The sequence below is a fragment of the Sus scrofa genome, chromosome 4 (assembly GCF_000003025.6).
Source record: "Sus scrofa isolate TJ Tabasco breed Duroc chromosome 4, Sscrofa11.1, whole genome shotgun sequence".
Taxonomy (NCBI): Eukaryota; Metazoa; Chordata; class Mammalia; order Artiodactyla; family Suidae; genus Sus; species Sus scrofa.
In genome coordinates, this window is record NC_010446.5 from 82910220 (window position 1) to 82937431 (window position 27212).

Sequence of the window (27212 nt, forward strand, 5' to 3'; positions counted from 1 at the left end):
GCGGCCCTAAAAAGACCAAAAAAAAAAAAAAAAAAAAAAGTTTTAGAGCAATTTTAGTTTCCTGGCAAAATTGGGCAAAAAGTTCAGAATCCCCCCACTCCCACCTGCCCAGCCTTCCCCACTATCAACATTCAGCACTGGAGTGAACAAATGCTATTTTGATTTTTTCCAGTTGCTTCTCTTGCCAAGGAGTTATCTCCCCCTTGACTCCATTGAGTCCTCCAGCTTGTTCTGTCAGTCTTCTAGCACTTCTCTACAGCATAACCCTGTTACTGTTTTCCTACAGTGGAAGACACAGTGTGCTATTGTTTGCTTCAGTGGTCTCTTCGGTTATTCTGTAAAGCCCTAAAACCTCTGTGGTTTCATGTGGTCCTAACACAGCCCCTGGGAGGTAGCTGGTGCAAATGAGATTACCTCCATTTTTGGGAGGAGAAAACAAGCCCACAGAAGTCAGGTGGCTCGAGCAGGTCACATAACCATTTGGGAACCAGAAGCTAAGACCCTGGCACTTTTTGGAAATCAGGTAGTTGCCCTATTTGGGTAAGTCTCTCATTCCTTTCCCTTTAGCCATTTAGCATCTTCTTAATATGGATATATATGTGTCCTGCCTGGGGTAAGAGCTAGATGTTGAGGTCCAAATGCAGTTACCAGGCCAACTTGAGTTATTTTCCCTCTATCCCAAAACAGCCTGTCTTCTCTCAGCAGTAGGTGATCCTGGGCTTGCTGCATCTTCTTGGGAGGAGCATCCCTGGTCTCCATAGGGGAGATGCTTTGCCTGGCCACAGCTCTGAGTCTGTTCGGGGCCCAGCCAGAGAGAGCAGCATGGCAGTTTAGGAGACAGGAGGGAGAATGACTGAAGGGTTAAGTCTGCAGGGGCAGCGTCAGGTCATAACCCATAAGATACAGACCTGGGTGTAGATGGCCTAAGTCGAGTGAAGAGGGACACCAGAGGTGAGGAAGACCAGGAACTAGAAGACTGAACGGTCAATAGCTTTTAGATGAAATCTAGACATTGGAGTTGGGAAGGCCAGAAGCCAGAGGTCTCGGAACTAGCTTGTGCTAATGTGGTATGTGAATGTCCATGATGCTGTGGGATTGCTCGAAGTCTAACTCCTATACATGGGGAATGAGGGACCACTAATCATGAGAGACGATGACCAGAGGTGGAGGTAAAGTGCTTTAGAAGGAGAAATGAAAACAAAGCTCCTCTATGTGATTCGGTCACACAGAAGTCAAAACAGAAAAGGTTATTAAATCTAGAAAAGAATAGAGAAAGACAATCTTTTTACAAGGAAAGATTTAGAAAATGTGGTTCAAGGTAGCAAAGCATTTAAACAAAAAGACAAATTCAGGATATCTTAAAACAACCAAATTCTTTAATTAGAAAGCAACAAACATGCAAATGGCAAGTGTAGAAATTTATTTGAACCAACATTTTCACTATAATGAAAATTACTCTTCAACATTGATCCAAGCTCCCACATCTGAAGGTTAGGGAAAATATTGCACTTTGCATTTTCTAGCACTCCTCATACACGGCAAAAAGTTTTTAAAACATTTTGCTAGTTTTGTATTACACACGCTCCCAAATTCATGCACACAATCATTTCAAATCAATGTTAGGTTATCCCCCCAAAAGGGAAAAACTCCAAAAAAACCCATAACCTTTAAAATTGCACTAAAGCTCTGTAAAGGAAAAAATATAATAAATGTCTTATACAAATTTCAGAACATCTAAGTGCTTGCCAATAAGAGTTGATTATTCCTCATCCTCATTTTCATTCTCCTGACCAGAGCCTTCCGATCTGTCACCCTCCAGTCGGTCTGGAAAACACAGATATGAGACAGAAAGAAACACCTTTAATATTACAATTAAATAATTTTCAGTGCCTTTTACTTAAAATTAACTAGAATTTATGTAATTCCACACAGCATCATGTAAAAGTCAATTCACAGCTGTGTGTAGGTAAGTTATTTTTTTTTTTTTGGCCTCTAGAGACAAAAGACTAAAGGAAACACAGCATTATTAACTTTGAGTATTCATAACTTAAAAGATATGAAAATTATTTAAAAAAAAAAGCCAAACCCTAAAGATCTACAGCAGTGGTTTTCACACTGTTCCTTGGCACCTAGGAGCCCAAGGAGGTGTATCAGTTGTCACCAAGGGGAGTTTGAGGGAAGCTGTGTGAGAGAACCTGGGGACCATTCATGAGGGTCTGTGTATTTCTGTTTATAAAAATATTTCTTAAACATCTGCTGTGTTCCAGGAGACAATGGTGACCAAAATAGTCACAGTCTCTGACCTCAAGGAGCTTATCTAGACTGAACACTCAAGTGCGCGTATAATTACAACCTGGCAGGCGGGCACAGCATGTCCTCTCGAGTTTCCTGATTTACACTTGCTGTTCCTCTGCTTGGGACACTTTCACCCAGTTCTTCGGCTATAAAGGTTCTGCTTACTCATCGCCATACAACCGTTATCCCCCTCTGTGAAACTCTTCCTAGAATTTTTACAGCACCCAACTGGCAGAATTATAAACTAACTCCTTCATTCACATTCCAGAATATTTTACCTGTACAAAGATGATTCTAATTGCTATAATGGTTAGACTGCAAATCTTCTTGCAGCCTAGTCTGAGCTCTTGGGAGAGGAGTTTTTTTGGGTTTTTTTTTTCTTCTTTTATGGTTGCACCCACAGCAATGTAAATTCCCAGGCCAGGAACTGAATCCCAACCACAGCTACAGCAACACCAGATCTTTTGACCCATTGCACCACAGTGGGAACGCCTAGGAGTTATCTCTTTTTATCTTTATTGCCTCAGAACCTATTACAAGATGGTCAGTGAAAGTTTACCAATAGGGAGTTGCTGTTGCGGCTCAGCGGAAATAAATCTGACTAGTGCCCATGAAGATGTAGGTTAGATCCCTGATCTCACTCAGTGGGTTGGGGATCTGGCGTTGCTGTAAGCTGTGGTATAGGCCAGCAGCTATAGCTTTGATTCCCCTGGGAACTTCCGTGTGCCGTGGGTACTACACTCAAAAGCAAAATAAATAAGCAAACAGTTACCAGATAAATGAATATAAGTTTTACTAAGAAAATATACATTACATTAGCTTATGTAAAAAAGGCAACAGTATCAAATCTCTACCACCACTAAGATGGAAACCTTTCTGCTACAGAAACATTCCTCCAAGGTAACCTGGGGGAAAAAAGATTAGACCTAGGGGATGTTCAATCCCACTATCAATACCAAGAGAAGACTGAATCCTGAGATTTTATTTATTATCTACAGAAGCTTAAACACTTGCACTGATTCTAGGTCAGTGACACCTTTGTACAGAATGGACTGGATGTTTAATTATCCATGTGAATTAACAGATAAATCCTCGCTATGCTGATTCCATTTTGATGTCAAACTAATGAGCTATGTATGTGCGTATGACCTGTAACCTGAATTACATAAATTGTAGTTATTATTTTGGGTCTCACCTGCAGCATGTGGAAATTCCCAGGCCAGGAACCGAACCTGTGCCACAGCAGCGACCTGAGCTGCTGCAGTGACAATGCCAGATCCTTAACCTGATGTGCCACAAGGTAACTTCAAATTTTAACTGTTATTATATAAAAAGTATTCAATACATATTTGTAAGACAAATGAACACAAAAGATTATAACAGACCTTCACAGATCTATGGAATCTCGACACAGTGGAAGACTTTCTGATCAATAAAGGGCTATTTAAGGATGTTAGTAGAAAAGAGATTATACTGTTTTTATTGTGTGATACACTTCTATAAGAGAACAAAACATGACGATGCTATTCTGCTTAACTAGAGTATCATGGGTAGGATACAAATGATGATATTTAACACACCTATTCTGTCATATTAGTGGAGCATGAGGAAGCAGTACCAGCCTTTCTTGAAATGTGCAAGGTTCCCCGAGTTCTTTTTGGTTGTCGCACTATGAACGAAGCTGGGGAAGTGGAGGGTTAAAAAATGTCACGGCTTTCAAATCAGGGAGAATTAGAATTCTCAGGAGTATAAAAGCAAGCGATAAGGAGTCAGGTGAGGGCCTGGAGTCTCTTACAGAGGGCACAGAACGACTGACAGTGGCTGCTGGAATGAAGAAGAGGGCAGAACATTTGTTCTTACATCCTTCTCACTTAACTGCTGCAGAGTCATTTCTCTCAGAATATAAACCCAATTTCTAAGAATAAATTAAATGAATCTTTTGTTCACAGAGTGCTACTGAGGTAGTAAAACTGCAGAGCAGTTCAACAGTTTCACAAATCTCTGTTTGGCAAACATAGACCATGGAGGTCTGAGGAACACTGTGTTCTTATAAATGAAACCTAGAAATAAGAATCGCTTCTATATCCACTGTTTTCAAAAGCAGACAACACCAAACTGCTTTTGTAAATAAGGTTTACATTTGCAGAAAGGTTCCTTTTATTCTCTGTTAGAAATATTTATTTAAGAAATTATGTTTTTTTTTTACCAGGGAAGATAAGATATGAAGAGAAAATAAGGTTGCTGGGAGGGTGGGGTAGGAGGGGGAGGGGACAGGGAAATCTGAAAAAAACTTTCCAAAGGAAACTTGTGTTCCACCAAAAAGAATCTAACACTCATTGTTAGCTAGAGGTTTGATACTAGAGCTTCACTCATTCATTCATTCATTCATTCACCCACCCATTTGTTCCTCAAACATCTACTGGGTACCTATCTTATGCTAGGTACTTGTCTAGCAGGTAGATATCCAGCTGTGAATAAGACAAACTAGGTCTCGGTTCTTAATGAGCTCACTTTCTAGAGGAGAAAAATAGAAAACTAATGGGTTCTCTTTCAATCTGTGTAACAAGACAACAAATGAAGAAATGAAGTTAGAGTAAGACAAAGAAAACAGACATTGCCCAGAAAGTGACAGAGTAAAAAGGAGGGTGTGAGAAGGCCTATGAAGCAACTTCATAGTGGGTGACTAGGGGAGACCTTTCTCAGGAGGTAACACTGGAGCTGAGACCTCAATTGTGTGTTCAATTATTAGGGAAGCTGGGGGACAACTTTAAGCTTTTTAGGCAGAGAAAACAGCCAGTGAAAAGGTCCTGAATATGCTAACAAGCTTCACAAGTCCAAGGAGGAGAAAAGTAGCCGTTTATGGATGAAATGTGGTAAGCTCAGGGACTCAGAAGCTGGCAGGTCAAGGTCATGCAGGACCTTGCGTGCAGACCTACATCTTGTAGACCAGAGTATGAAGTCTGAGTTTTATCTTAGGAGCCATGGGGAACCCCTGACAATTTTAAACAGGAATGACATAATCTATATTTTAAAGAAGGGGGTCAGCAAACTATGGCCCCTGAGCAAATCCACTCACAGCCTATTTCTGTAAATAATAAAGTTTTATTAGAACAGAGCCATGCCCTTCACCTATGTATTATCTATGGCTTCTCTGAACAACGTCAGAGATGAGTACAGAAACCACATGGCTCACAAAGCCTATTTCCTCTCTGGCCAATAAAAAAAACAAAAAGTTTACTGACCCACATTTTAAAAAGATCCCTCCAGCTGCTATGTGGAAATCAGACTGTATGAAGGTAAGATGAGAAGCAGGGAGACCAAGGGTAAATGGATATGATTATATTCTGGAGTAAAACTACCATAATTTACTGATGGAGTGAATTTACTGATGGATGACTTGGTAAGTGATTGTGAGCTCAACAGGATGCTAGGCTCTACAGATCCATCATGGACATGTGCCAAGATCCAAAGGTATGAAGGGATGCTTCAGGGTTTCATAAATAGTGTTAACACATCTGGACTCCATCCTAAGAGAATGGGGAGGCACAGGAGAATCTGAAGGCGAGAAACTGATCAGATTCTAATATATTCTAGAAGAGCTCAGAATATTTAACACATACAATTATCATCTCTCCAAAGCCTATCAAAGCTTCTGGGGATCTCAGAACTGCCTTTATCTCTCAAGACATTGCTTAGACTAAAAGTCCTTACTATAGCATTCTTGAAAATAATTTTGGTTCCTTTTTTAAAATGCAGAAGCTCAAACCCTATTCAGATAAAACAAATCAGAATCTTTAATGGATAGGAACCAAGTACTTATAATTTTAAAAGGGGAATTTGAAGTACACCCTTGATTAAAAATCACAGCTTTAACAGGAAGGAGCTGTCTAGTATCTATTCCCTGGACTTCTGAGGAAGCCTCGCAGAGTAATGGAGGAGCTGAAGTATTCTGTGGCTAACTGATGCTTCTTTGATCAAAGTCCACTAACTCTCCTTGAATATGCTTACATTACTGTACTTGGAATACAGGACAAAGAAGAAGATAGGAAAGGAATAGCTGACTGACTCATCAAATAAATAGATATCTTAAGGATAAAAGCAGCAGAAATACAAACTCTTGGGCCCTTTTTTTTTTTCTTTTGGCCATGCCTAAAAGTTCCTGGGCAAGGGGCTAAACCTGTGCCACAGTAGCCACCCAAGCCACTGCAGTGACAACACCAGATCCTTAACCCACTGCACCACAACAGAACTCCGTGGGTAGCTTTTCCTATCTAGTCTTTTACATAAGAGAAATAAGAGGGTGAGTTAAGCTGACTAAACCAACTAGAAATTGTCTCTTTTTGATTGCTGGCAAAAAACAGAAGAAAGGGAACCTTTATATTATAAAATATCTAATTCTAAAATCAAAGGACAGTAATAACTATTAACTAACAAACTGTTGCCACATTAGCACCCATTTAAAACAGATTCTTGCACAAATGAAGGAAAATTAGTTTCCTCTGGAAAACTCAGGAAGAGTTCTTAACTCTTAAGAACAAGCAAATTTTAGTTTTCATAATCAGTGAATGTTTTTCTTGTTCTATAAAATGCTGCCTCAAATCTGAAATCCAAATGGATGAACTTTAAGGGTTACTGTAACTGAAGAAAACAGATCAAAAGATGTTACAGTGATTAATAACACGAGAACACAGAGAAGTACTGCACAAATATTTTGTTGGACTACTAACAGTGTTTACATTTTTAGGTTTATTTTTTGTTTTGACCATTTGAAATTTTCACTCTTTCCTTGTCATAGGTTAATATTTACAATTTGAGGGTTATTTTCTCTCCAGCTCTATTTATTACAGACCTAAGAGGCTTCTTTCAATTTCTCAGATGTACTACATCTCTCCCCTCCAGGACTTGGACGAATGCTACCTACTATTTACTCTGCCTGGAATACTTCTCTCTCCCTTTCCCACTCTGAGGAAGAGACATGCAGTCTGCTGCTTATTTAGACCTGAAGGATAAGTAGAAGTTACCCTAACAAAGAGTGAGGACCAGAGGGAACAGCATGATTATAAAGATCCTGAGATGGGAAAGAGTTTGATGTACTCCCCAATTCAGAGAGTGCCAGAGGGGATGGAGTGGACAGAAAAGGAAAGCATGAACTAGAAAAGCAGTTTGAGAACAGCTCGTCCAGAGGCCTGCATGTCTTATCCATAACTTGAATATGTTCCCACAAGTGAAATTTATAGGTAAAAGCAGAGTAAACATTTGGAAGATAGTTTCAAATTCAGGCTTTACCATTTATCAGTAGTGTGACTTGGGGTAAATTATCACAAATAATCTATTTTGTAAAATGTTGGAGCTAAGAAGGGATAAATTTGAGAAATGACTAGTATCCTGCCTGATACAAGCACACTATAGATGGTGGTGGTTGTATTATTAAGTAATACCCAATATGTGAAAAAATATGTGATACCAGTGAGGAATGATAAACATTAATTGTAATATATGCATTTTATGTATCTGTGGCATTGAACCTCACAGTTTTTTACCTAAAACAAAAAAATATTGAAAAAAACACTGAACTGTTTCAACCCTTTTGGTAGCATGTTACATTCATACATTCATTTTTGTCTGGGCTGTGACTGATTTTGACTAACTCTACCATTAAGGGGTACTTACTATAACATATTTTAAGGTTTATGGTATGATCTTCCACTCTGAGAAGAAAAAGCACATTTGGTAAGTTTTCAAGTGACTTCATCTTTTCATTTTGACACCTTTCAATAAATTTGGCTCATGGGGATATAAATTACTAAGATCCAGAACTCACAGAACTCCTAGTTCAGAAGTTAAGCTGCCTTCATTTTGTAATTTATATAAATCCCTTTAAAGTAGATCTTAAATAATAATAGTAATACTTTTTCAACTCTAATAATGACTTTATTAGCACACCTACAGCTCTTACCAGCTCGGATATGATTCAGTGAAGCCAACATCCTCAACATGAAAGAGGCTGGAACTGTAATGGTATTTCTTGTCTCTTCCAGCATGAGTTCATTTCGAGTTATAACCTATGAGGCAAGTTAAATAACCATGTTAAAGACCACAGAGTAACTGAATCTCTTCCTTAAACATTAGAACAGTGAAGAATCAGCAGGTCCTAGGAGGAATTACTTCATTCTTCATATATATCTATATATGTCTTAATATCCACCTTAAGGCTACTCAGTGCCAAATAATTTAACTTGCATTCAATGGAGTAAGATCAGAAAACACGACTCTTTCAACTGGCAGAAAAACAGGTGAAACTTTGAGGCTACTTAAAACATTCAAGAATTCAATTTATTTCTACTTATAATTTGTTTTCCAGAGCAGTCTACTTTGTGTCCACTTAGTATTTTCCCCTCTAGCAGGACTGATACTTTACAGATTAGTGTTAAAATTATTATCCCTGGGGTCACTTGGGTTCCTCAAGAAAACATTCCCTTGATTAAAGCAAAGTAATCTTGAAAACAAAACCTTTGGACAAGAGTGACCAAAAGAGTGACCAAAGAGTGACCAAATGTCTTAAGTACCAAGAATAGGACTAAATGAACATCCATGAACATCTAGGGATCTGATGTATAATCACAGGCAAAGGAAAAAAGAAAAAGGAAAAGCAAAGAGTGTGGCAAAGGAAAAACAGGAAGAAAGGAAAGCATGAGAGGAAAAAAGATATTAATCTGATCAGCAGTCCTCCAGTGATATTACAGTACATTTTAAACTGATTAGGGTGCCCCTCTGGGCCTTTTACTCTCTTGCCCCAACCTGGCTTTTTAGTCCCAATGAGCTATTCTGGGTTTCAGCACACTGCCAGTTCATTTACCTGACAATAACGTGAAACATGATGATCCTTCTGTCTCAAATGTTCCTTTGCTCCTTGTCTGCCTGGCAATCTTAGTCCAATTTTGTTTCCTCTGTGAGTATTTTCCCATCCCATCTCCTCCATTTGCAAGCACAGCTGTTCCTTTCTACTGGGTTCCCAAACACCAAACATGTGTGCATCGCTGACACTGACCACACTGTCGTCTAGCCATCTGTATGCCTGTTAGTCCCACCAGTCTTTAAGTTCTGAAGGAAGGGTTTATCTTTTTAAATTCAGCACTGTGCCTGACATATACCAAGTGTTTTATAAATGTCTATTAAATGAATAAAAGTACATGTGGAAGTTTTGCTATGACCTGTCAGCTTTGGTTTAGAGTACAAGTTTTCCAACTCACTAATATTTTTAGCAATGACATTATTTTAAGAGGATGTAGTATCAAACTGAGTTGTACTCACCTCCTCATAGAAAGTAAACAATTAGTTAGTAGCTAATTAATGCAATGGACCCTTATTTTCCTAAGAAATCTTATGTAGAAACCCACAAATGAAAACCCTGGTTGAAGCTGAGGAGAAAATCCCCAGTGTTTACCTTTCATATCTTCCATCTTCCTGCTTCAAATCCTTTAAAAAACCTAGAGCTTCAGAGAACTTAGTCTGGAAACTACTGATTTAATAAGAAGCTGAGGAAAACTTGAAATATAATCATACAGGAAAAGATTCTCCAATCATTTGTTCTGCTAACTATTTGGCTATGTTTATGGAGAACAGCTATGGTAAAGCTATTTTCTTAAAAGAAAAGAACAGAGGTTTTTTTTTTTGTTGTTGTTGTTGTTGTTTAATGATTCTTCATTGCAATAAGCACAAAAAGTCAACCTATTTTTCTTAAACTACAAAACACTAAATCTATTATTACTGACAATCAATATTCTAATTAATTGTTGCCTCTCTAGTTACTGCAGTCATGTTGTATTCTTAACTTTCCTTTTTTTCTTAAAATTTGACCTCATTAAATGCATTAACTTGTTTTATGTTAACAACTAATACCAAAATGAGCTGCTTTGATTCTTTTTAAGACAGCACTTAAGGAACAAAGTGAAATATGAAATATAATAAGTATAATAAAAATCTTACTTCATCAGCAAGTTTTCGGTTAAAAATCCTGGACTCTTCTAGTGGTGACCAGATCTTTATGTCATAATCTATTCCAGATGAGGCTAGAACTAGAAATAAGATGGTCATATTAATATAAGGCTAAGAAATAAGCCATTAATTCATATAAATGTATAATGTATATATGCATGTATGTATATGTACAGCAAAATTGAGCTAGAATGGAAACTGTACCAACACATTTAACTGTTAACTGAGAATATTATTTTGAGAATTTCCTAAAAGTTACCTTAAACACAATTTTAAGATCATCTTGAAATCACATTTTTTTTTTCTTATTTACTGCTTCTTTATGAGAAATATGGGCAATTTCAAATGGAAGGCAAGAACAAGCCAATACTCCTTTGTTCTGATAAATTAATTCAGACAAGTGAAGATTAAAAGATTTGAGAATGTTCAGTTTGGATAAGTAGTAAAAAGTTTAATCAGCTGAACCTCTCACAGCTGATAAAACTTAGAACTATTAGGAAGACAAACTCTATAATTTCTTTTCCCATATTTTCTGCCAAAAGCAGGCTATAGATATCTCTTTTGTTTTAAACCCAAGAAGAGCAATACTTGATCCTAGTGGCTGCCTACTAGGATAATTTGGGTTATTCTTATATTAACACGAGAAAAGAGCTGAAGCTGATTAATCATACTAATGATTTCTAGCTCTTGCCTGATAAAACATTATCTTACTTGGGTCAAACGGATGTGGCTGCAGGCAGTTTACCACGTGATTATCAGCTTCCAGAAGCATTAAATGCTCAGCAGTGTGACGATCCCAGATGAAGATATGGCCACAGTCAGAACCACTCATTACAAAGTTAGCACCCCAGAAGTTGGCTTCTTTTATCTAGGGTTTTAAACAAGGAAATTATAAGAGAATTCAAATCAAACTTAATTTATAGTGCCTAAAACAGTACTTGGCACAGTAGGTGCTGCATTAATAACTGTTAAATGAATGGATGGGATTTCTGAATTTTAGACAGTATAATGGAAGTTTATAGATACGTTGTGGAACCTTTTCAAAATGGTCCTATTTTAGCTTTACAAGACAGTAAACACAATTCACAGGAAAAAAATGAATTGTTTCCTCCCATATTTTGCTTTATGCCAAAAGAACAAAAAGTACAGATCTTTTCATGAGCTATTAGAAGCTCTCACAATTGAGAAGGAAAGATAAATACATATTTACTTTTATGAAACAATGAGAAAAAGGATATATTCGCATGGTTATGATGGAATTTTTTAGCAGATGCACATGAATGAACCATCGAAACTCTGTGTACTTTTATCATTTTATCTGCAGCTGCTACTTTGCTATTTTTGGCAAAGCAATGAAGGGGAGCCAATTCTGTTGTTACTTGGAACTACTATTATATTTACTTACCTTCTATTTTTTTCCCATTCCTATCTCTATTTTTATTCAAAATTTTAACCAGCAAAATAAAAGAAATATAAATTGGTTACTCCTATTAATAATGAGTATTCTTTTTACAATGATTAAATTGTTACTACCAAAGTTACTGTTTGCCTTGACTCTAAATGAAGCAGATTAAGACCAATTCTAGATACTTTTTGATGACTCAATGAATACAGGAGAATACTTTCTAGATATGAATAGTTCAGAGTTACAGTTATGTTAATCATCTCACAAGATTTTCTTAGTAAATAATTAATATTGCATTGGATGTATAGACTTCTAGATTATAAAAACTTGAAAGATCTCAGAGATCAACTGGTTTATTCTTATTTCATAGTTGAGGAAATGAAAGTCAAGAAAGACGAAGTAACTAAAATCTTTACTTATCAATCTTTAAAAAAGAGTTATAATTAATCTGACTATATTTTGCAATGAACCGAGATTTCAAATACCCAAATCTTTCTCTCCAAAAGCAACAAAGGGCACTAATATAAGCTAAAAATCTACTAGTGTGAGAAAGCAAAAAAGATGCAATGGTTACTTGCACAAGCTAAAATTTTTTAAATTCTACAACAGTTCCTCAATAAGGTAGTTTTCTTGTAAAAAAATAATGGTCTTTCACAAGACATTATAGGGTGAAAACAATTACTTTGGGTAGAGGTAACTTTGAAGATGCAATAATTGTTACATTAAAATCATACTGGAGGAGTTCCTGTCGTGGCACACCGGAAACATCTGATTAGGAACCGTGAGGTTTCGGGTTCGATCCTGGCCTCACTCAGTGTGTTAAGGATCTGGCGTCGCCATGAGCTGTGGTATAGGCTGCAGATGTGGCTTGGATCCTGCACTGCTGTGGCTGTGGTGTAGGCCAGCAGCTGTAGCTCCGATTGGACCCCTAGCCTGGGAACCGCCATATGCTGTGGGTGTGGCCTCTAAAAAGCAAATAGATACATAAAGACGAAAGCAGAAATTAAAAAAAAAAAAGAATCACACTGGTATATATAAAAATAATCATTATGGAAAAAAATTCATATTATGAAACTGCAATTCTTCCAAAGAATGCCATGAGCCTTTGGTACCATTGTCCTGGAGTTGCGATGGCCCTTATAAACCATCTTTACTAGTGGCCTTCTAATGTTCAGAGTATCCAGTTCTTCCATTTCTTTCCTTTCTTTTCTCCGCCTGAAGAACTCCTGAATGCGGGCCACAGCAGAGCGTCTATGAGTTACATATTAAAAGAAAAAACAGAAATAAATTAAAAACATTCATAGGCCACTACAGAATGAAAATGAGCAAGATTAAAATACAGTAAAGTCTAGAAAATATTTAAACTAAACATTATTTCAATAAGGCATCCCCAACCAAAAGCATAAGAAGGCAGACACAATAGTGAGACTACATCAGACTAGTTGAGTTACTAAAACAAAATGTTTTAGTTAAGAGATCACTTAGAAACTTGGTACTGGTTGAGACAGTAAAGGAAATAGCATGCGGCACACTGGTTTTTAAAAGGCTACTTTATAAAAACAATACAGACAAAATATGCAATTTACTACAAATAAAATCTATTCAACGTTATTTGTCCTCTCCTTATTATGGAAATGCAAAGGCATAAAGAGAAACCAAAAGAAACTAAAGTTAATATATAATTGCAGTGGATAAATTTATGTTTTGTTTTGTTTTGTTTTGTTTTGTCTTTTGCCATTTGTTGGGTCGCTCCCGCGGCATATGGAGGTTCCCAGGCTAGGGGTCTAATTGGAGCTGTTGACACCAGCCTACGCCAGAGCCACAGCAACGTGGGATCCGAGCTGCGTCTGCGACCCACACCACAGTTCATGGCAATACCGGATCGTTAACCCACTGAGCAAGGGCAGGGACCGAACCCACAACCTCATGGTTCCCAGTCGGATTCGTTAACCACTGCGCCATGACAGGAACTCCTTTTTTTTTTTTTTTTTTAATTTACGTTTTAAGGTTTTGTTTAAAGACGTCTGTTCTCAGCAAAGAATAGACTAGTCAAGAAAAACAGAATATAAATGAATAAAACAAGGATCTTCAAATAGGATCTACTCCATATGAAATTCATATCAGAATAAAGATTTGGAGCTAATGAGGCAGATTGACTCTCCTAAGAACTGACTTGATCACAAAGCTGGAGAATCAAGAAAAATGGACTCTCTTTTAAAGACTGATTTAATTATTAGAAGAAACATTTCCAAATATACAATATTACTTAATAAGTTTGCTAGTTTGAACTTGGTATTTAAAACATTCTATTTTCACATATAATAGACCAAAAATCCAAAATATATGTCAGTATGAAAAATGAATACTATAACAGAAAAATAACTAAAGCACATGAATAAGGAAACTGCAGAAAAAATTGTTAATAAATATATAAAAAGATGCTCAGCCTCACTAATAATAAGATAAAAAATAAAAACAAATGGGTCTTTCTGTGTGTCTATCAGATTAAAAAGTTTCTACATCAGAGTGGCAAGAGTACAGGAAAATATGTTCTACTGGTAGAAGCTTGAAAGTGGTTTTATATATTAAAAAGTACATTCTTTTATATATTAAAACGTGTATTTACATTTTGTTATAAATGTTTCACTGAAGTAGAACACATATACAGGAAGCTATAAAATCATAACATATGTAGCTCGATGCATTTTCACAAAACAGACCCAGGTAACCAGCACCAGTATTGAGAAATAGCATAAACAGAATTCCCGAAGTCTCCCTGTGCTCCATTCCCATTATTATGTTCCCCTTATAGGGAAGCACTATTCTGACTTCTAACATCAAGGATTAATTTTGCCTGTTTGTGAATATTAATTAAATGGAATCATACAACACATATTTTGTGTCTAGCTTCTTTAACTCAACGTTAGTTTGTAAGATTCATCCATGTTGTTTAATTTAGCTGTAGTTCACACTTCCTCTTTGCTGTAGAGGACTACTTTGTATGAATATAACTATTCAACTATTGTTGGACCTTGGGTTGTATGTAGCTTTTGATTACTGCTGTAGTGTATTAGTAAACATATGTAGATATTTCCGTTGAGTATATGTCTAGGAGTAGAACTGCTAGACCATGGTATGTGTATATGGTTAGCTTATAGATTCTCCAAAACAATTTTTCAAAGTGGTTACAGCAATTGACAGACCCACTAGCAATATATTAGCATTTCAGTATAATATATTTTCAAGGAGAAATTAAATAATATCCATTAAATTTTAAAAATGTACTTGCTTTGAAACAGCAATTTTATCTTTTAAAAATGTATGCTGTAGAGAAATAAATATACATACACACACATATATATGTGCTTTGAGAAACACTGGAAGTAATCTAAATGTTTTATACATAGAAAGGATAGGTAAAATAAATTATGCTACATTCATATAGTGGAATACTTATGCCACCATTAAAAAATGATAAAAAAGATCTGGAGTTCCCCTTGTGACGCAGTGGAAACGAATCCGACTAGGAACCATGAGGTTGCGGGTTCGATCCCTGGCCTCGCTCAGTACATTAAGGATCCGGCGTGGCTGTGAGCTGTGGTGTAGGTCACAGACATGGCTCAGATCTGGCATTGCTGTGGCTGTGGCGTAGGCCAGCAGCTGTAGCTCTCATTAGACCCCTAGCCTGGGAACTTCCATATGCCACAGGAGCGGCCTTAAAAAGACAAAAAAAATAAAAGACAAGAAAGATCCATAATTAAGGACATGAAAAATGTCAGCATTATACTGTCATTATCTACAACATAGGTTAAAAAATAATTCATATGGGAAAACTTTACATACGTAGAAAGAGTCTAGAAGCAAAAAAAAAAAAAAAAAGTGGTGCAGCAGGTTAAGAATCCAGCATTGTTACTTCAGTGTCTTGGGTCACTGCTGTGGCATGGGTTCGATCCCTGACTCAGGAACTTCTACATGCCACAGGCACAGCCAAAAAAAGAAAAAAGAAAAAAGGAAAAACTACAGAAAACCAGACATTAAATTGTTAATAACACTTTCTAAAAGAATTATTTAACAGTTATGTAGTTTTACTTTTATAATAAAAGTTATTTTCTCTTTCATAAATGGTACATTACAAATTCTGTAGGCTTATTTTTAAAATGCTTAAAAAACTTTAACCTATGCTATGTATACTTTAAAAGGGGGAGGGGTCTAAAATTTTAAGTTAGATATTATTAGGAATTTCCAGACAGAAAGCTGACATGTTAAGTATATTCTGATTATCTCTTTCTGATTGGGAAATGATAAATGGGAAGTGAGAGTTCAAATTCTCTCAAAAGTAACAAAATATGATTGAACCTCTTTCTCTTTTCTAAAGTGTAAGAAAAAAGGACAATCAGTTAAAAAATGTGATAAACAAGAAACCAATAGAGAAAAAACTCTTGCTAATAAAGCTGAGTATTAGGTAGCAGAGGAAATAGAAATAATCCTGCTAATAAATCAAAGGCCTTAGGATCTGTAATTGGAAAAAGAAGAAATATGACGAATCAAGAATTAGATGGAAGTTCAAATCATTTAAAACAAGATGTGCGGCAAAATTACAGCTGATGAGTAATGACATGATAATAATTAAGAATTAGTGAGGATGGTATCAAATCATAAATGTTTATTTCACTTACAAGTTTGCTCTAGAATATAGTCTAATTTACTACTTGGTGTTTGTATAGCTTGGTCATCCTGATAAAGAAAAATTCTGAAATCTGGATCTCAAACTATGCAGTTTGTATTGTATAGTTCAGATGAGATATTAGGGCACCTACCACTATCCCACTGTAGACAAAGCTTCAAGTGCACAAATTTCAAATTAGATGATTAAAAAGTAACAGTAGATGCTATACTTTTATACATAATTGGGCAATGTCCAATTCAATAAAAATTTTTAAAGAAATGAATAAACTAAGAAGGAATACATGAAACTACTTTCCTGGAGGATATCCATAAAAAACACACAGAAAAAAAAATGCTGAAAATAATAAATTTAAATTATATTCCTTTGCAAATTTAATAAAATTAAAATGATATATACATACAAAGAACACCAATAGCAAACAAATATACATTAAAAGCCTATTGTGGGTTGGAAATCCTATAAAACTGGATTGTGATGATCACTACAACTATAAAGGTAATAAATTCATTGAGTAATCAAAAAAAAGGAATAAAATCATGAACGAGTCTTTAAAAAAAAAGCCTACAAGTTTCAAAGGTTTTTTTTTTGAGATATATTAGTTATCAGTTCTCTTATATGTATAAGCCTGCTTATGCTGATTTGGCATATGATTTTAAATTTATAAAAGACATTATAAAGCTAAATAAGCACAGAAAATTATAGAAGTGAATAAAACAGTAGTAATAAAGAGTACAGATTTCAACTCAATAGAGCAAAAAAAAAGGGAAAAAGACAAAAACAATTTTTAAAAAAGGATAAAAATCTTAATCCTAAAAAAGCTAGAAACAAGTCCAAAAATAGGCATGAAAATGATAAAGAGACTAAATTCACCAAAAGAGAAAAAAAAAGAGATTGTCCCAGACACACCTAAAGTATAAGGACAAGGACAAGTTTCAAGGAAAAGGATACAGTGTAGGGTACTGTGCAGATTCGTCAAATGAAAGACAGCAAAGCTTTACTATGTATGAGACAAAATAGACTGAGACAAAAAGCAGCATTAAAGGTAGAAAGAATTACTACGTATGTAGTAAGTTCAGTTTACTAGGAAGACAAAATTTAACACATATGTACCCAATAAAAAAACCTCACTTCATTAAAAAAGAAAATGATAGAACTATAAGGGCATTAAGACAGATACACCATTATATATAATAATATTGAAAACAATAGAATGCTGCTGTGATAATGGAGAAAAAATTGAAGGGGTTCAAATACATAATGTTATGAATGTAAAAGGTGGCTATGGAGTTCCTGTCGTGGCACAGTGGTTAACGAATTCGACTAGGAACCATGAGGTTGCGGGTTTGATCCCTGGCCTTGCTCAGTGGGTTAAGGATCCAGCGTTGCCGTGAGCTGTGGTGTAGGTCACATACTTGGCTCAGATCCCGCATTGCTGTGGCTCTGGCGTAGGCCAATGGCTACAGCTCTGATTCGACCCCTAGCCTGGGAACCTCCACATGACGCAGGAGCGGCCCCAGAAAAGGCAAAAAGCCAAAACAAACAAACAAACAAAAAGGTGGCTATAACTAAAGACAGAGCAGGAATTAAAAAGATGAAATAATATTATAAATTTGAAAATTCAGATGAATTTACAAATTGAAAAAAATCACCTAAAACTAACTAAAGAAGAGATAGTTCAAATAGTTCTATAACTGGTAAATAATTGAAATAATACTTAAAAACCATACCCCCCCAAAAAAAACACCAGTTCCAGATGGTTTGAAAAGTATGGCCTACTAAAATTTTCAAAGAAAAGATCATTCCAATCTTCTACAAACTCTGCCACAGAAAAGAAAAAGAAGAAATATTTTTCTACCCTTTCTCTGAGGCTAATGTAACTTTTTTTAAAAAGGGTCAAGAGAAGGAAATTCATTCGGAATATAGATGAAAAAATTCCTTCAAAAGAGGTCATAAAATCACTCCCTACAAATAAAAGTCCAGGACCAGATGGCTTCACAGGGAAATTCTATCAAACATATAAAGAGGAACTGGTGCCCATCCTCCTTAAACTCTTTCAAAAGGTTGAAGAAGAAGGAATACTCCCAAAGACATTCTAGGATGCCACTATCACCCTAATTCCAAAACCAGACAGAGATACCACCAAAAAAGAAAACTATCGCCCAATATCATTGATGAATATAGATGCAAAAATCCTCAACAAAATTTTAGTCAACCGAATCCAACAACATATCAAAAAAATTATACACCATGACCAGGTTGGGTTCATCCCAGGCTCACAAGGATGGTTCAACATACGCAAATCAATCAGCATCATACACATTAACAAAAAAAAAGTCAAAAATCATATGATCATCTCAAGAGACACAGAAAAAGCATTTGACAAAGTCCAACATCCATTCACGATCAAGACCCTCGCCAAACTGAGTATAGAGGGAACATTCCTGAATATAATCAAAGCCATTTAGGATAAACCCACAGCAAATATAATACTCAATGGGGAAAAACTGAAAGCCTTCTGACTCAAATCTGGAACAAGACAGGGATGCCCACTCTCACCACTGCTCTTCAACATCGTTTTGGAAGTCCTAGCCACAGCAATTAGACAAACAAAAGAAATAAAAGGCATCCATATAGGAAGAGAAGAGATCAAACTGTCACTGTATGCAGATGACATGATACTATACATAGAAAACCCTAAGGACTCAACCCCAAAACTACTTGAACTGATTAATAAATTCAGCAAAGTAGCAGGATATAAGATTAACATTCAGAAATCAGTTGCATTTCTGTATACCAGCAATGAAATATTAGAAAAGGAATACAAAAATACGATACCTTTTAAAATTGCACCTCACAAAATCAAATACCTCGGAATACACCTGGCCAAGGAGGTAAAGGACCTATATGCTGAGAACTATAAAAATTTAATCAAAGAAATCAAAGAAGATGTAAAGAAATGGAAATATATTCCATGTTCTTGGATTGGAAAAATCAATATTGTAAAAATGGCCATACTACGCAAAGCAATCTACAGATTCAATGCAATCCCTAGCAAATTACCCAGGACATTTTTCACAGAACTAGAACAAACAATCCAAACAGTTATATGGAACAACAAAAGACCCAGAATCGCCAAAGCAATCCTGAGAAACAAAAACCAAGCAGGAGGCATAACACTCCCAGACTTCAAGAAACACTACAAAGCCACAGTCATCAAAACAGTGTGGTCCTGGTATCAAAACAGACAGACCAATGGAACAGAATAGAGAACCCGGATATAAACCCTGACACCTATGGTCAATTAATCTTTGACAAGGGAGGCAAGAACATAAAATGGGAAAAAGAAAGTCTATTCAGCAAGCATTGCTGGGAAACCTGGACAGCTGCATGCAAAGCAATGAAACTAGAACACACCCTCACACCATGCACAAAAATAAACTCAAAATGGCTGAAAGACTTAAATATACGACAGGACGCCATCAAACTCCTAGAAGAAAACATAGGCAAAACACTCTCTGACATCAACATCATGAATATTTTCTCAGGTCAGTCTCCCAAAGCAATAGAAATTAGAGCAAAAATAAACCCATGGGACCTCATCAAACTGAAAAGCTTTTGCACAGCAAAGGAAATCAAAAAGAAAACAAAAAGACAACTTACCGAATGGGAGAAAATAGTTCCATCTGATGCAACGGACAAGGGCTTAATCTCTAGTACATATAAGCAACTTATACAGCTCGACAGCAAAAAAGCCAATCAATCAATGGAAAAATGGGCAAAAGACCTGAATAGACATTTCTCCAAAGAAGATATACAGATGGCCAGCAAACACATGAAAAAATGCTCAACATCGCTGATTATAAGAGAAATGCAAATCAAAACTACCATGAGATACCATCTCACACGAGTCAGAATGGCCATCATTAATAAATCCACAAATAACAAGTGCTGGAGGGGCTGTGGAGAAAAGGGAACCCTCCTGCACTGTTGGTGGGAATGTGAACTGGTACAGCCACTATGGAGAACAGTTTGGAGATACCTTAGAAATCTATACATAGAACTTCCATATGACCCCGCAATCCCACTCTTAGGCATCTATCCGGACAAAACTCTACTTAAAAGAGACACATGCACCCGCATGTTCATTGCAGCACTATTCACAATAGCCAGGACATGGAAACAACCCAAATGTCCATCGACAGATGATTGGATTAGGAAGATATGGTACATATACACAATGGAATACTACTCAGCCATAAAAAGGAACAAAATAATGCCATTTGCAGCAACATGGATGGAACTAGAGAATCTCATACTGGGTGAAATGAGCCAGAAAGACAAAGACAAATACCATATGATATCACTTATAACTGGAATCTAATATCCAGTACAAATGAACGTCTCCTCAGAAAAGAAAATTATGGACTTGGAGAAAAGACTTGTGGCTGCTGATGGGAGGGGGAGGGAGTGGGAGGGATCGGGAGCTTGGACTTAGCAGACACAACTTAGAATAGATTTACAAGGAGATCCTACTGAATAGCATTGAGAACTTTGTCTAGATACTCGTGTTGCAACAGAAGAAAGGGTGGGGGAAAAAATGTAATTGTAATGTATACCTGTAAGAATAACCTGACCCCCTTGCTGTACTGTGGGAAAATAAAAAAATTAAAAAAAAAAAACAAAAAACAACAGATGTTCACTCACTGCTGAAAAGAGACCAGCAAATAGTACATTCTGATTAAAAATGTAAGCTGCTTAAAGGGGAATTAAAAGGGATAGCTCTAGAAATACAATTTGGGGCCAGATTGTGAAGTACCTTGAATAGGAGACTAAGATGTTTTAGACTTTAATTTGGTGGGGTACACTGTAAACCAACTACAATGGAAAAAATAAAAATCATTTAAAAAAATATATATTAGCAAAAAAAATCCAATAACATATCCAGAAGATAATATGTCATGACCAAGTTGGGTTTATCTTAGGAATATAAGGATTGTTTAATCTGGATCCACATGCAAGAAGCTTGAAAGGTCCCACTTTGCAACTAACAAGTAAAAAGCTGAATGGACTGAAAAATCAACAACTCTTCTTGGATACCAGGACAAGGGAGGACACCAAGGCACCACAGGACTCTTGAATAGTTCCCCTCTTTCACACTTCACCACATTACCAAAGGCCTATTTACAGCAGCTCCTATTACCTAGTACATCATATACAGCTATAAAAAAAAAAAAATGCAAAAAACACAATCTGAATAGACAGAAAAGCGCTATCCTAAATACCAGGGATGATGGAATTCTCAGACTAGAAATTTAAAACAACTATGATTAATATACTAAGGGTCATAATGAATAGAGAGCATGGAAGAGCAGATGGGGGAAAATCCTATGAGAGAAACAAAAAGAAATGTGAGAGATCAAAAACACTGTTAAAAGAAATGAAAACTACCTTTGATGGGCTTATTAGTAGACTGGACATGGCTGAGAAAAGAATCTTTGAGCCAGAGGACATATCAACAGAATCCTTTAAAATGAAAAAGTAAAGAGCAAAGATTGAAAAAAACCCAAACAGAATAGCCAAGACTGTGTGATACCTATAGAAGGTATAACATACGCATAATAGGAATACCAAAGGGAGAAGAAAGAAAGGATAAGAAGAAATATTTGAAACAATAATGACAGAGAATTTCCCTAAGTTAAGGCCACATAGATCCTAGCAGCTCAGAGAACACCATGCAGGATAAACGCAAAAAAGAATTACACCTTGGTATATCATTTACAAAATACAAAAATCAAAGATGAAAAAAATCCTGGAAGAAGTCAAAGGAAAAAAATAAACTTACTGGAGTTCCCATCGTGGTTCAGCAGAAATGAATCTGACTAGCATCCATGAGGACACAGGTTCCATTCCTGGCCTTGCTCAGTGGGTTACGGATCCGGCAATGCCATGAGCTGTGGTGTAGGTTGCAGACATGGCTTGGACCCTGCGTTGCTGTGGCTATGGCACAGGCCAGCAGTTCCAGCTCTGATTCAACCCCTAGCCTGGGAACCTCCATATGCCACGGTGTGGCCCTAAAAAGTCAAAAAATAAATAAATTAAAAATAAATAAACTTACTTATAAAGGAATAAAGAATCTTATCCAACTTCTTAGAAACCAAGAAGCAAAAAGAGAATGGAGGAGTTCCTGCAGTGGTGCAACAGGATCGGTGGCATCTGTTTGATCCCCAGCACAGCACGGTGGGTTAAGGATGTGGCTTTGCTGCAGCTATGGCATAGGCTGCAACTGCAGCTCTGATCTAATCCCTGGTCCACGAATGCCATATGCTGCAGGGTAGCCACAGAGAGAGAAAGAGAGAGAGAATGGACTGAAATAATTAGAAGTGTTGAGAGAAAAAAAAACCACCAACCTAAAATTCTGTATACCCTGTTAAATTATCCTTCTAAAGTGAATGAGAAATGAAGTCCTTCTCAAACAAAAATTGAGGGAATTTGGTGCCAGTAGACTTGCCTTGCAAATGTTAGCAAATGTTCCTTAGAAAGAAGGAAAACAATAATAATAGCAACAATGCATTCCATTATGTATCCATATGTATAGCCATAAAAAACAAAAACAAAAATAAAAAAAACTACAATGTGGTATGGCCTCACAGCAGTCATAATGGCCATCATCAAAATGTCTACAAATAATAAGAGCTGGAGAGGGTGTGGAGAAAATGGAACCACTAAAAATGGAACTACCATATGATCCAGCAATCCCACTCCGGGAAATATGTTAGAAGGAAACCGTAATTCAAAAAGGTACATGCACCCCAATGTTTACTGCAGCACTATTTACAACAGCTAAGACATGGAAGCAATCAAAATGTCCATCAACAGAGGAATGGATAAAGAAGATGTGGTACATATACACAATGGAATATTACTGAGCCACAAAAAAGAATGAAATAATGCCATTTGCAGCAGCATGAATGGGCTTAGAGATTATCATATTAAGTAATAAAAGTCAAATATCATGATATCACTTATATGTAAATCTAAAAAAAGATACAAATGAACTTTTATACAAACTTATTAAATCTCTCATTATATTGTCCATTATTGTTCAATATTATATTGTTCAATATTATATTGTTCATTATACAAATGAACTTATTGAGAAACCGACTCAAGACTTTGAAAACAAACCTGTGGTTACCAAAAAGGAAGGATGGTGTTGGTGGGGAGGAGGGAAGGATTGGGAGCTTGGAATGGCACATGCACATTATGGTATATGGAATGGACGGTCAACAGGAACCTGCTGTATAACACAGGGAAACCTACTCAATGTTCTATGATAACCTATATGGGAGTGGATATGTGTATACATATAACTGAATCACTTTGCTGTACAGTAGAAATCAATACAACATTGTAAGTCAAGTAAATGTCAATAAAATTTTAATGTGACAATACCAAGTATTAGAGATCAATGAGATTACTAGTGATTGTACTAATTTACACTTAAACTTTGGAAAAAAATTTGAGATTATCTCATAAAATTAAACATTCCATTCCTAGATATGTATCCAAGAAAAACCCAGGAAGACGTTTCAGAACACTCAAAGCAACCGTGTTAGCAACAGCTAAAACTGGTGTAAAAAATTAAAAAACAGAAACCTCAATAGAGTTGGAAGACAAAGAGGGGGAGCTTTCTTTCCCCGTGACAGTAACAGCCCAATAGAAGAGGAAAGACTTCTCTTCTTTCCTGGCAAGAGCTCAGGCAATAAAAAGCCATGGACTCTGTTTACTTCCAACTTCCTTTTCCTCTCTAGAAGGAGTTTTTCCCTTGCCCACACTTGGCACCTGGCTCACCATGTTGGCAGATCCTAAAGTGCAATTCTTTGCTGATCCCAAATAAACCCATTTTTGCTGAAGAAATATCTGGCAGTCTGTCTGCTTTGCTTTAGGTCAGCATTTTGATGGCTCCAATGGGGTAACTCTGGGTGAGCAAACAGGTGCAGTATCCCCAGTTGATCACTGTCACCACTGCTTTTCTCACTAACACTAGAGTTTGAAGTTATGTCCTCTTGATCTAGCTCATGCCCTCTTTATGCTTGAAGCTCTTTAGGCTTTATTCGGGATCTATTTAAAGATTTATCTTACTGGTTAAGGCCTTGTTCTCCATGTACTCCTTTGGTGTCCATTTTGGATTTTGCAATCAGACTGTTTTCACTGAAACTAGTTAGCCTTCAGCCTAGTCCCTTCAAAACAGGGGACACTTCTCCTGAACCTGGCTAGCCTTAGACCCACTCCTTCAGAAACAGGGGTTGTTTCTGGAAACCATGCTGGGTTTTTTGTTTGTTTGTTTGTTTTAACCTTTGGCCTATTTTTTTGGAAGGGCTGTTCTCTAGAGACTGGCTAAAAAAAGTCTTTGTCCTTGCTCCTCCAGGACAAAGCTGCTGCCTTTGAATTGACTGGAACTGGCCGGTCAGTTGTTTGAATTGAGCTGTTTTGCTGTTAAACTGTCTGAAAAAATGTTTTCTCTAGATGAAAAACCTCTTAAAAATGGGATCCTGGAGTTCCTGTTGTGGCGCAGTGGTTAACGAATCCGACTAGGAACCATGAGGTTGCGGGTTCGGTCCCTGCCCTTGCTCAGTGGGTTAACGATCCGGCGTTGCCGTGAGCTGTGGTGTAGGTTGCAGACGCGGCTTGGATCCTGCGTTGCTGTGGCTCTGGTGTAGGCCGGTGGCTACAGCTCCGATTCAACCCCTAGCCTGGGAACCTCCATATGCCGCGGGAGCGGCCCAAGAAATAGCTAAAAAAAAAAAAAAAAAAAAAAAAAGGGATCCTAATTATCTAAGTATTAGGGAAGCTCCTCTTATGGGGACTGTGGCTAATTTTTATGTTTAAAAAACAGGTCCATTCTTATGAGCATTTCTAACTAACTGGATTGACCTGACCAAAGGCAATTTAAAATATCAACAGCCATTAAGGGGAACTTTTAAAATCCCCAAACTTAATTTTCTTAAAACCAAACTGGACTATAGCAGTTCAGAGTATTCCAGAATAGAGTAGATGGCTTATTTTGTTATTTTGAGGCTCCCTGACTTTACAGGAGTCCAAAATTGTCTCTCTGCAAAACAGGATTTCAAGACAAAGGATTACAGAAAGATAAAATGGCTCCCAAAGACCCAGGCTCTTCTTCCTTGGCTTCTTTGTCTCAGGCTCTGCCTTCAGCACCATTCTGCCTTTCTCCCTAGGCTCCCTGAATCCATACTGCCTCTGGTGCCATCTTCCTCCTTCCTTCTATGCCACCTATGCCTTCACCATACCTTCAAATGCCTATACTAATTTTCTTGCCAAATCTTCTCTTTTCTCTGAAATTCTCCCCATTCCCTTTTCCTCTGAACTTTACAGAAGCTGTTCTTTTCAAATGAAGTCTTCTGGGGATTTCGCATGGTGCAACGAGACTGGCAGCATCTCTAGAGTGCTGGGATGTAGGTTTGATCCCTGGCTCAGCTCAGTGGATTGAGGATCCAGGGTTTCTGCAGCTGCACCATGGATCATAGCTATGGCTGGGATCTGATCCCTGGCCTAGGAACTCCATATGCCATGGGGCAGCTAAAAAAGAAAAAAAAAAAGTTAAGTCTCCCAAAGATCCAGAGGCTAGAATTCTTTATACTCCCTGGACTAAAACTGAATGGCGAGCCACAGTCAGATTTCCCCAAAGTATCTAAAGATCTTCAAAGATTGTTGAGGAACTTAATATAGGTATTCAAACTTACCAACCTGGTTTCTAGGACCTATATAAGCTAGTTCATATGCTTGTTAGTGAAGGCCAGGTCCAGCAATGGATGAAAACTGTTGAGACCATATGAACTCATCATATGATCAGGCTCAGGCAATCACTAATTAACTTCATTAAGCAATTCCTAGGTGATAATGGCAAATACTGTGCTGGACATGCTACTGCAATTCCTTTTGATGTTGTTGAGTAGCATCTTTTCCTCTGGCTACTTTGACCCAAGAGACGGAATGATACACTCAAAGAGGATTATACCTTAGCCAAGGATAAAACTATGAACATTATACTAATAGTAGACATGCTTTTGGAGTAGCTCAAGATTTTGCAATGTTGTGGAAGCAGTGCGGCTTCCTTACTTCTAGTGGACATACAATTTAAAATGGCCCATATGGGGAGTTCTTTGGTGGTCTAGTAGTTGGGACTCAGTGCTTTCCACCATCGTGGCCTGAGTTCAATCCCCAGTCTGGGAACTGAGATCCCACATCAAGCTGCTGCATGTGGCAGCCAATAAATAAAGAACAGAAAATGGCCCCTATGTTCAGAAATTACTGAATGCAACACTTTTATGTGCCACTTTCAGCTATTATTAAGATTATGGTGCATTCCAAACTTGACTCTCTGGAGGCAAATAGAAATCACCCGGCCAGTATTTCTGAAAGGAATGCTACCCTTAAAGGACCCAAGAGCAGCCAAACCATTGTCATAGTCCAAAGGGATATTTCCTTAAATGATAACTTAAAAAACTGGCTAGAGGGTCCAAACAATCGATCTCAGAAAAGGAAAAACAAGACTGAAAATTCAACAACTGTTGGTGTGGTAAAAAGAAAAAGCTCTGGTTTAGACCAAATAACAATCCAGTTTTACCAAGGACTCAAAAATTCCCACTCACCACTGTACCTGCTTAAAACCATTGCTCCACTGCCAAAATGATAAACTTCATTAATCAATACTGATGGGGAAACATTAATAAGGCTGCAAAAAGTACCTACTTCACTTGCCCCACCTGTCCAAAGTATAACCCAGCTCCTGAATTAATTATTCAACTA

At 37.1% G+C, this 27212-nt stretch overlaps 1 protein-coding gene across 20 annotated transcripts in view; it reads right to left on the minus strand.

Annotated features, from left to right (window-relative positions):
• DCAF6 (DDB1 and CUL4 associated factor 6) overlaps window positions 1357-27212 on the minus strand; it is a 158143-nt gene continuing 132287 nt past the window's right edge. For 11 of the 20 annotated variants that reach the window (XM_021089469.1, XM_021089465.1, XM_021089466.1 and 8 more), the window contains 5 exons: window positions 12808-12946; window positions 11002-11158; window positions 10282-10370; window positions 8252-8357; window positions 1357-1824 (listed from right to left, as the gene is read on the minus strand). In XM_021089469.1, the coding sequence (XP_020945128.1) occupies window positions 1760-1824; window positions 8252-8357; window positions 10282-10370; window positions 11002-11158; window positions 12808-12946 (556 nt within the window). In that variant the 3' untranslated portion in view covers window positions 1357-1759. The remainder of the gene's footprint in view (window positions 1825-8251; window positions 8358-10281; window positions 10371-11001; window positions 11159-12807; window positions 12947-27212) is intronic. The other 9 variants (XM_021089467.1, XM_021089458.1, XM_021089468.1 and 6 more) reach the window with 3 other exon arrangements.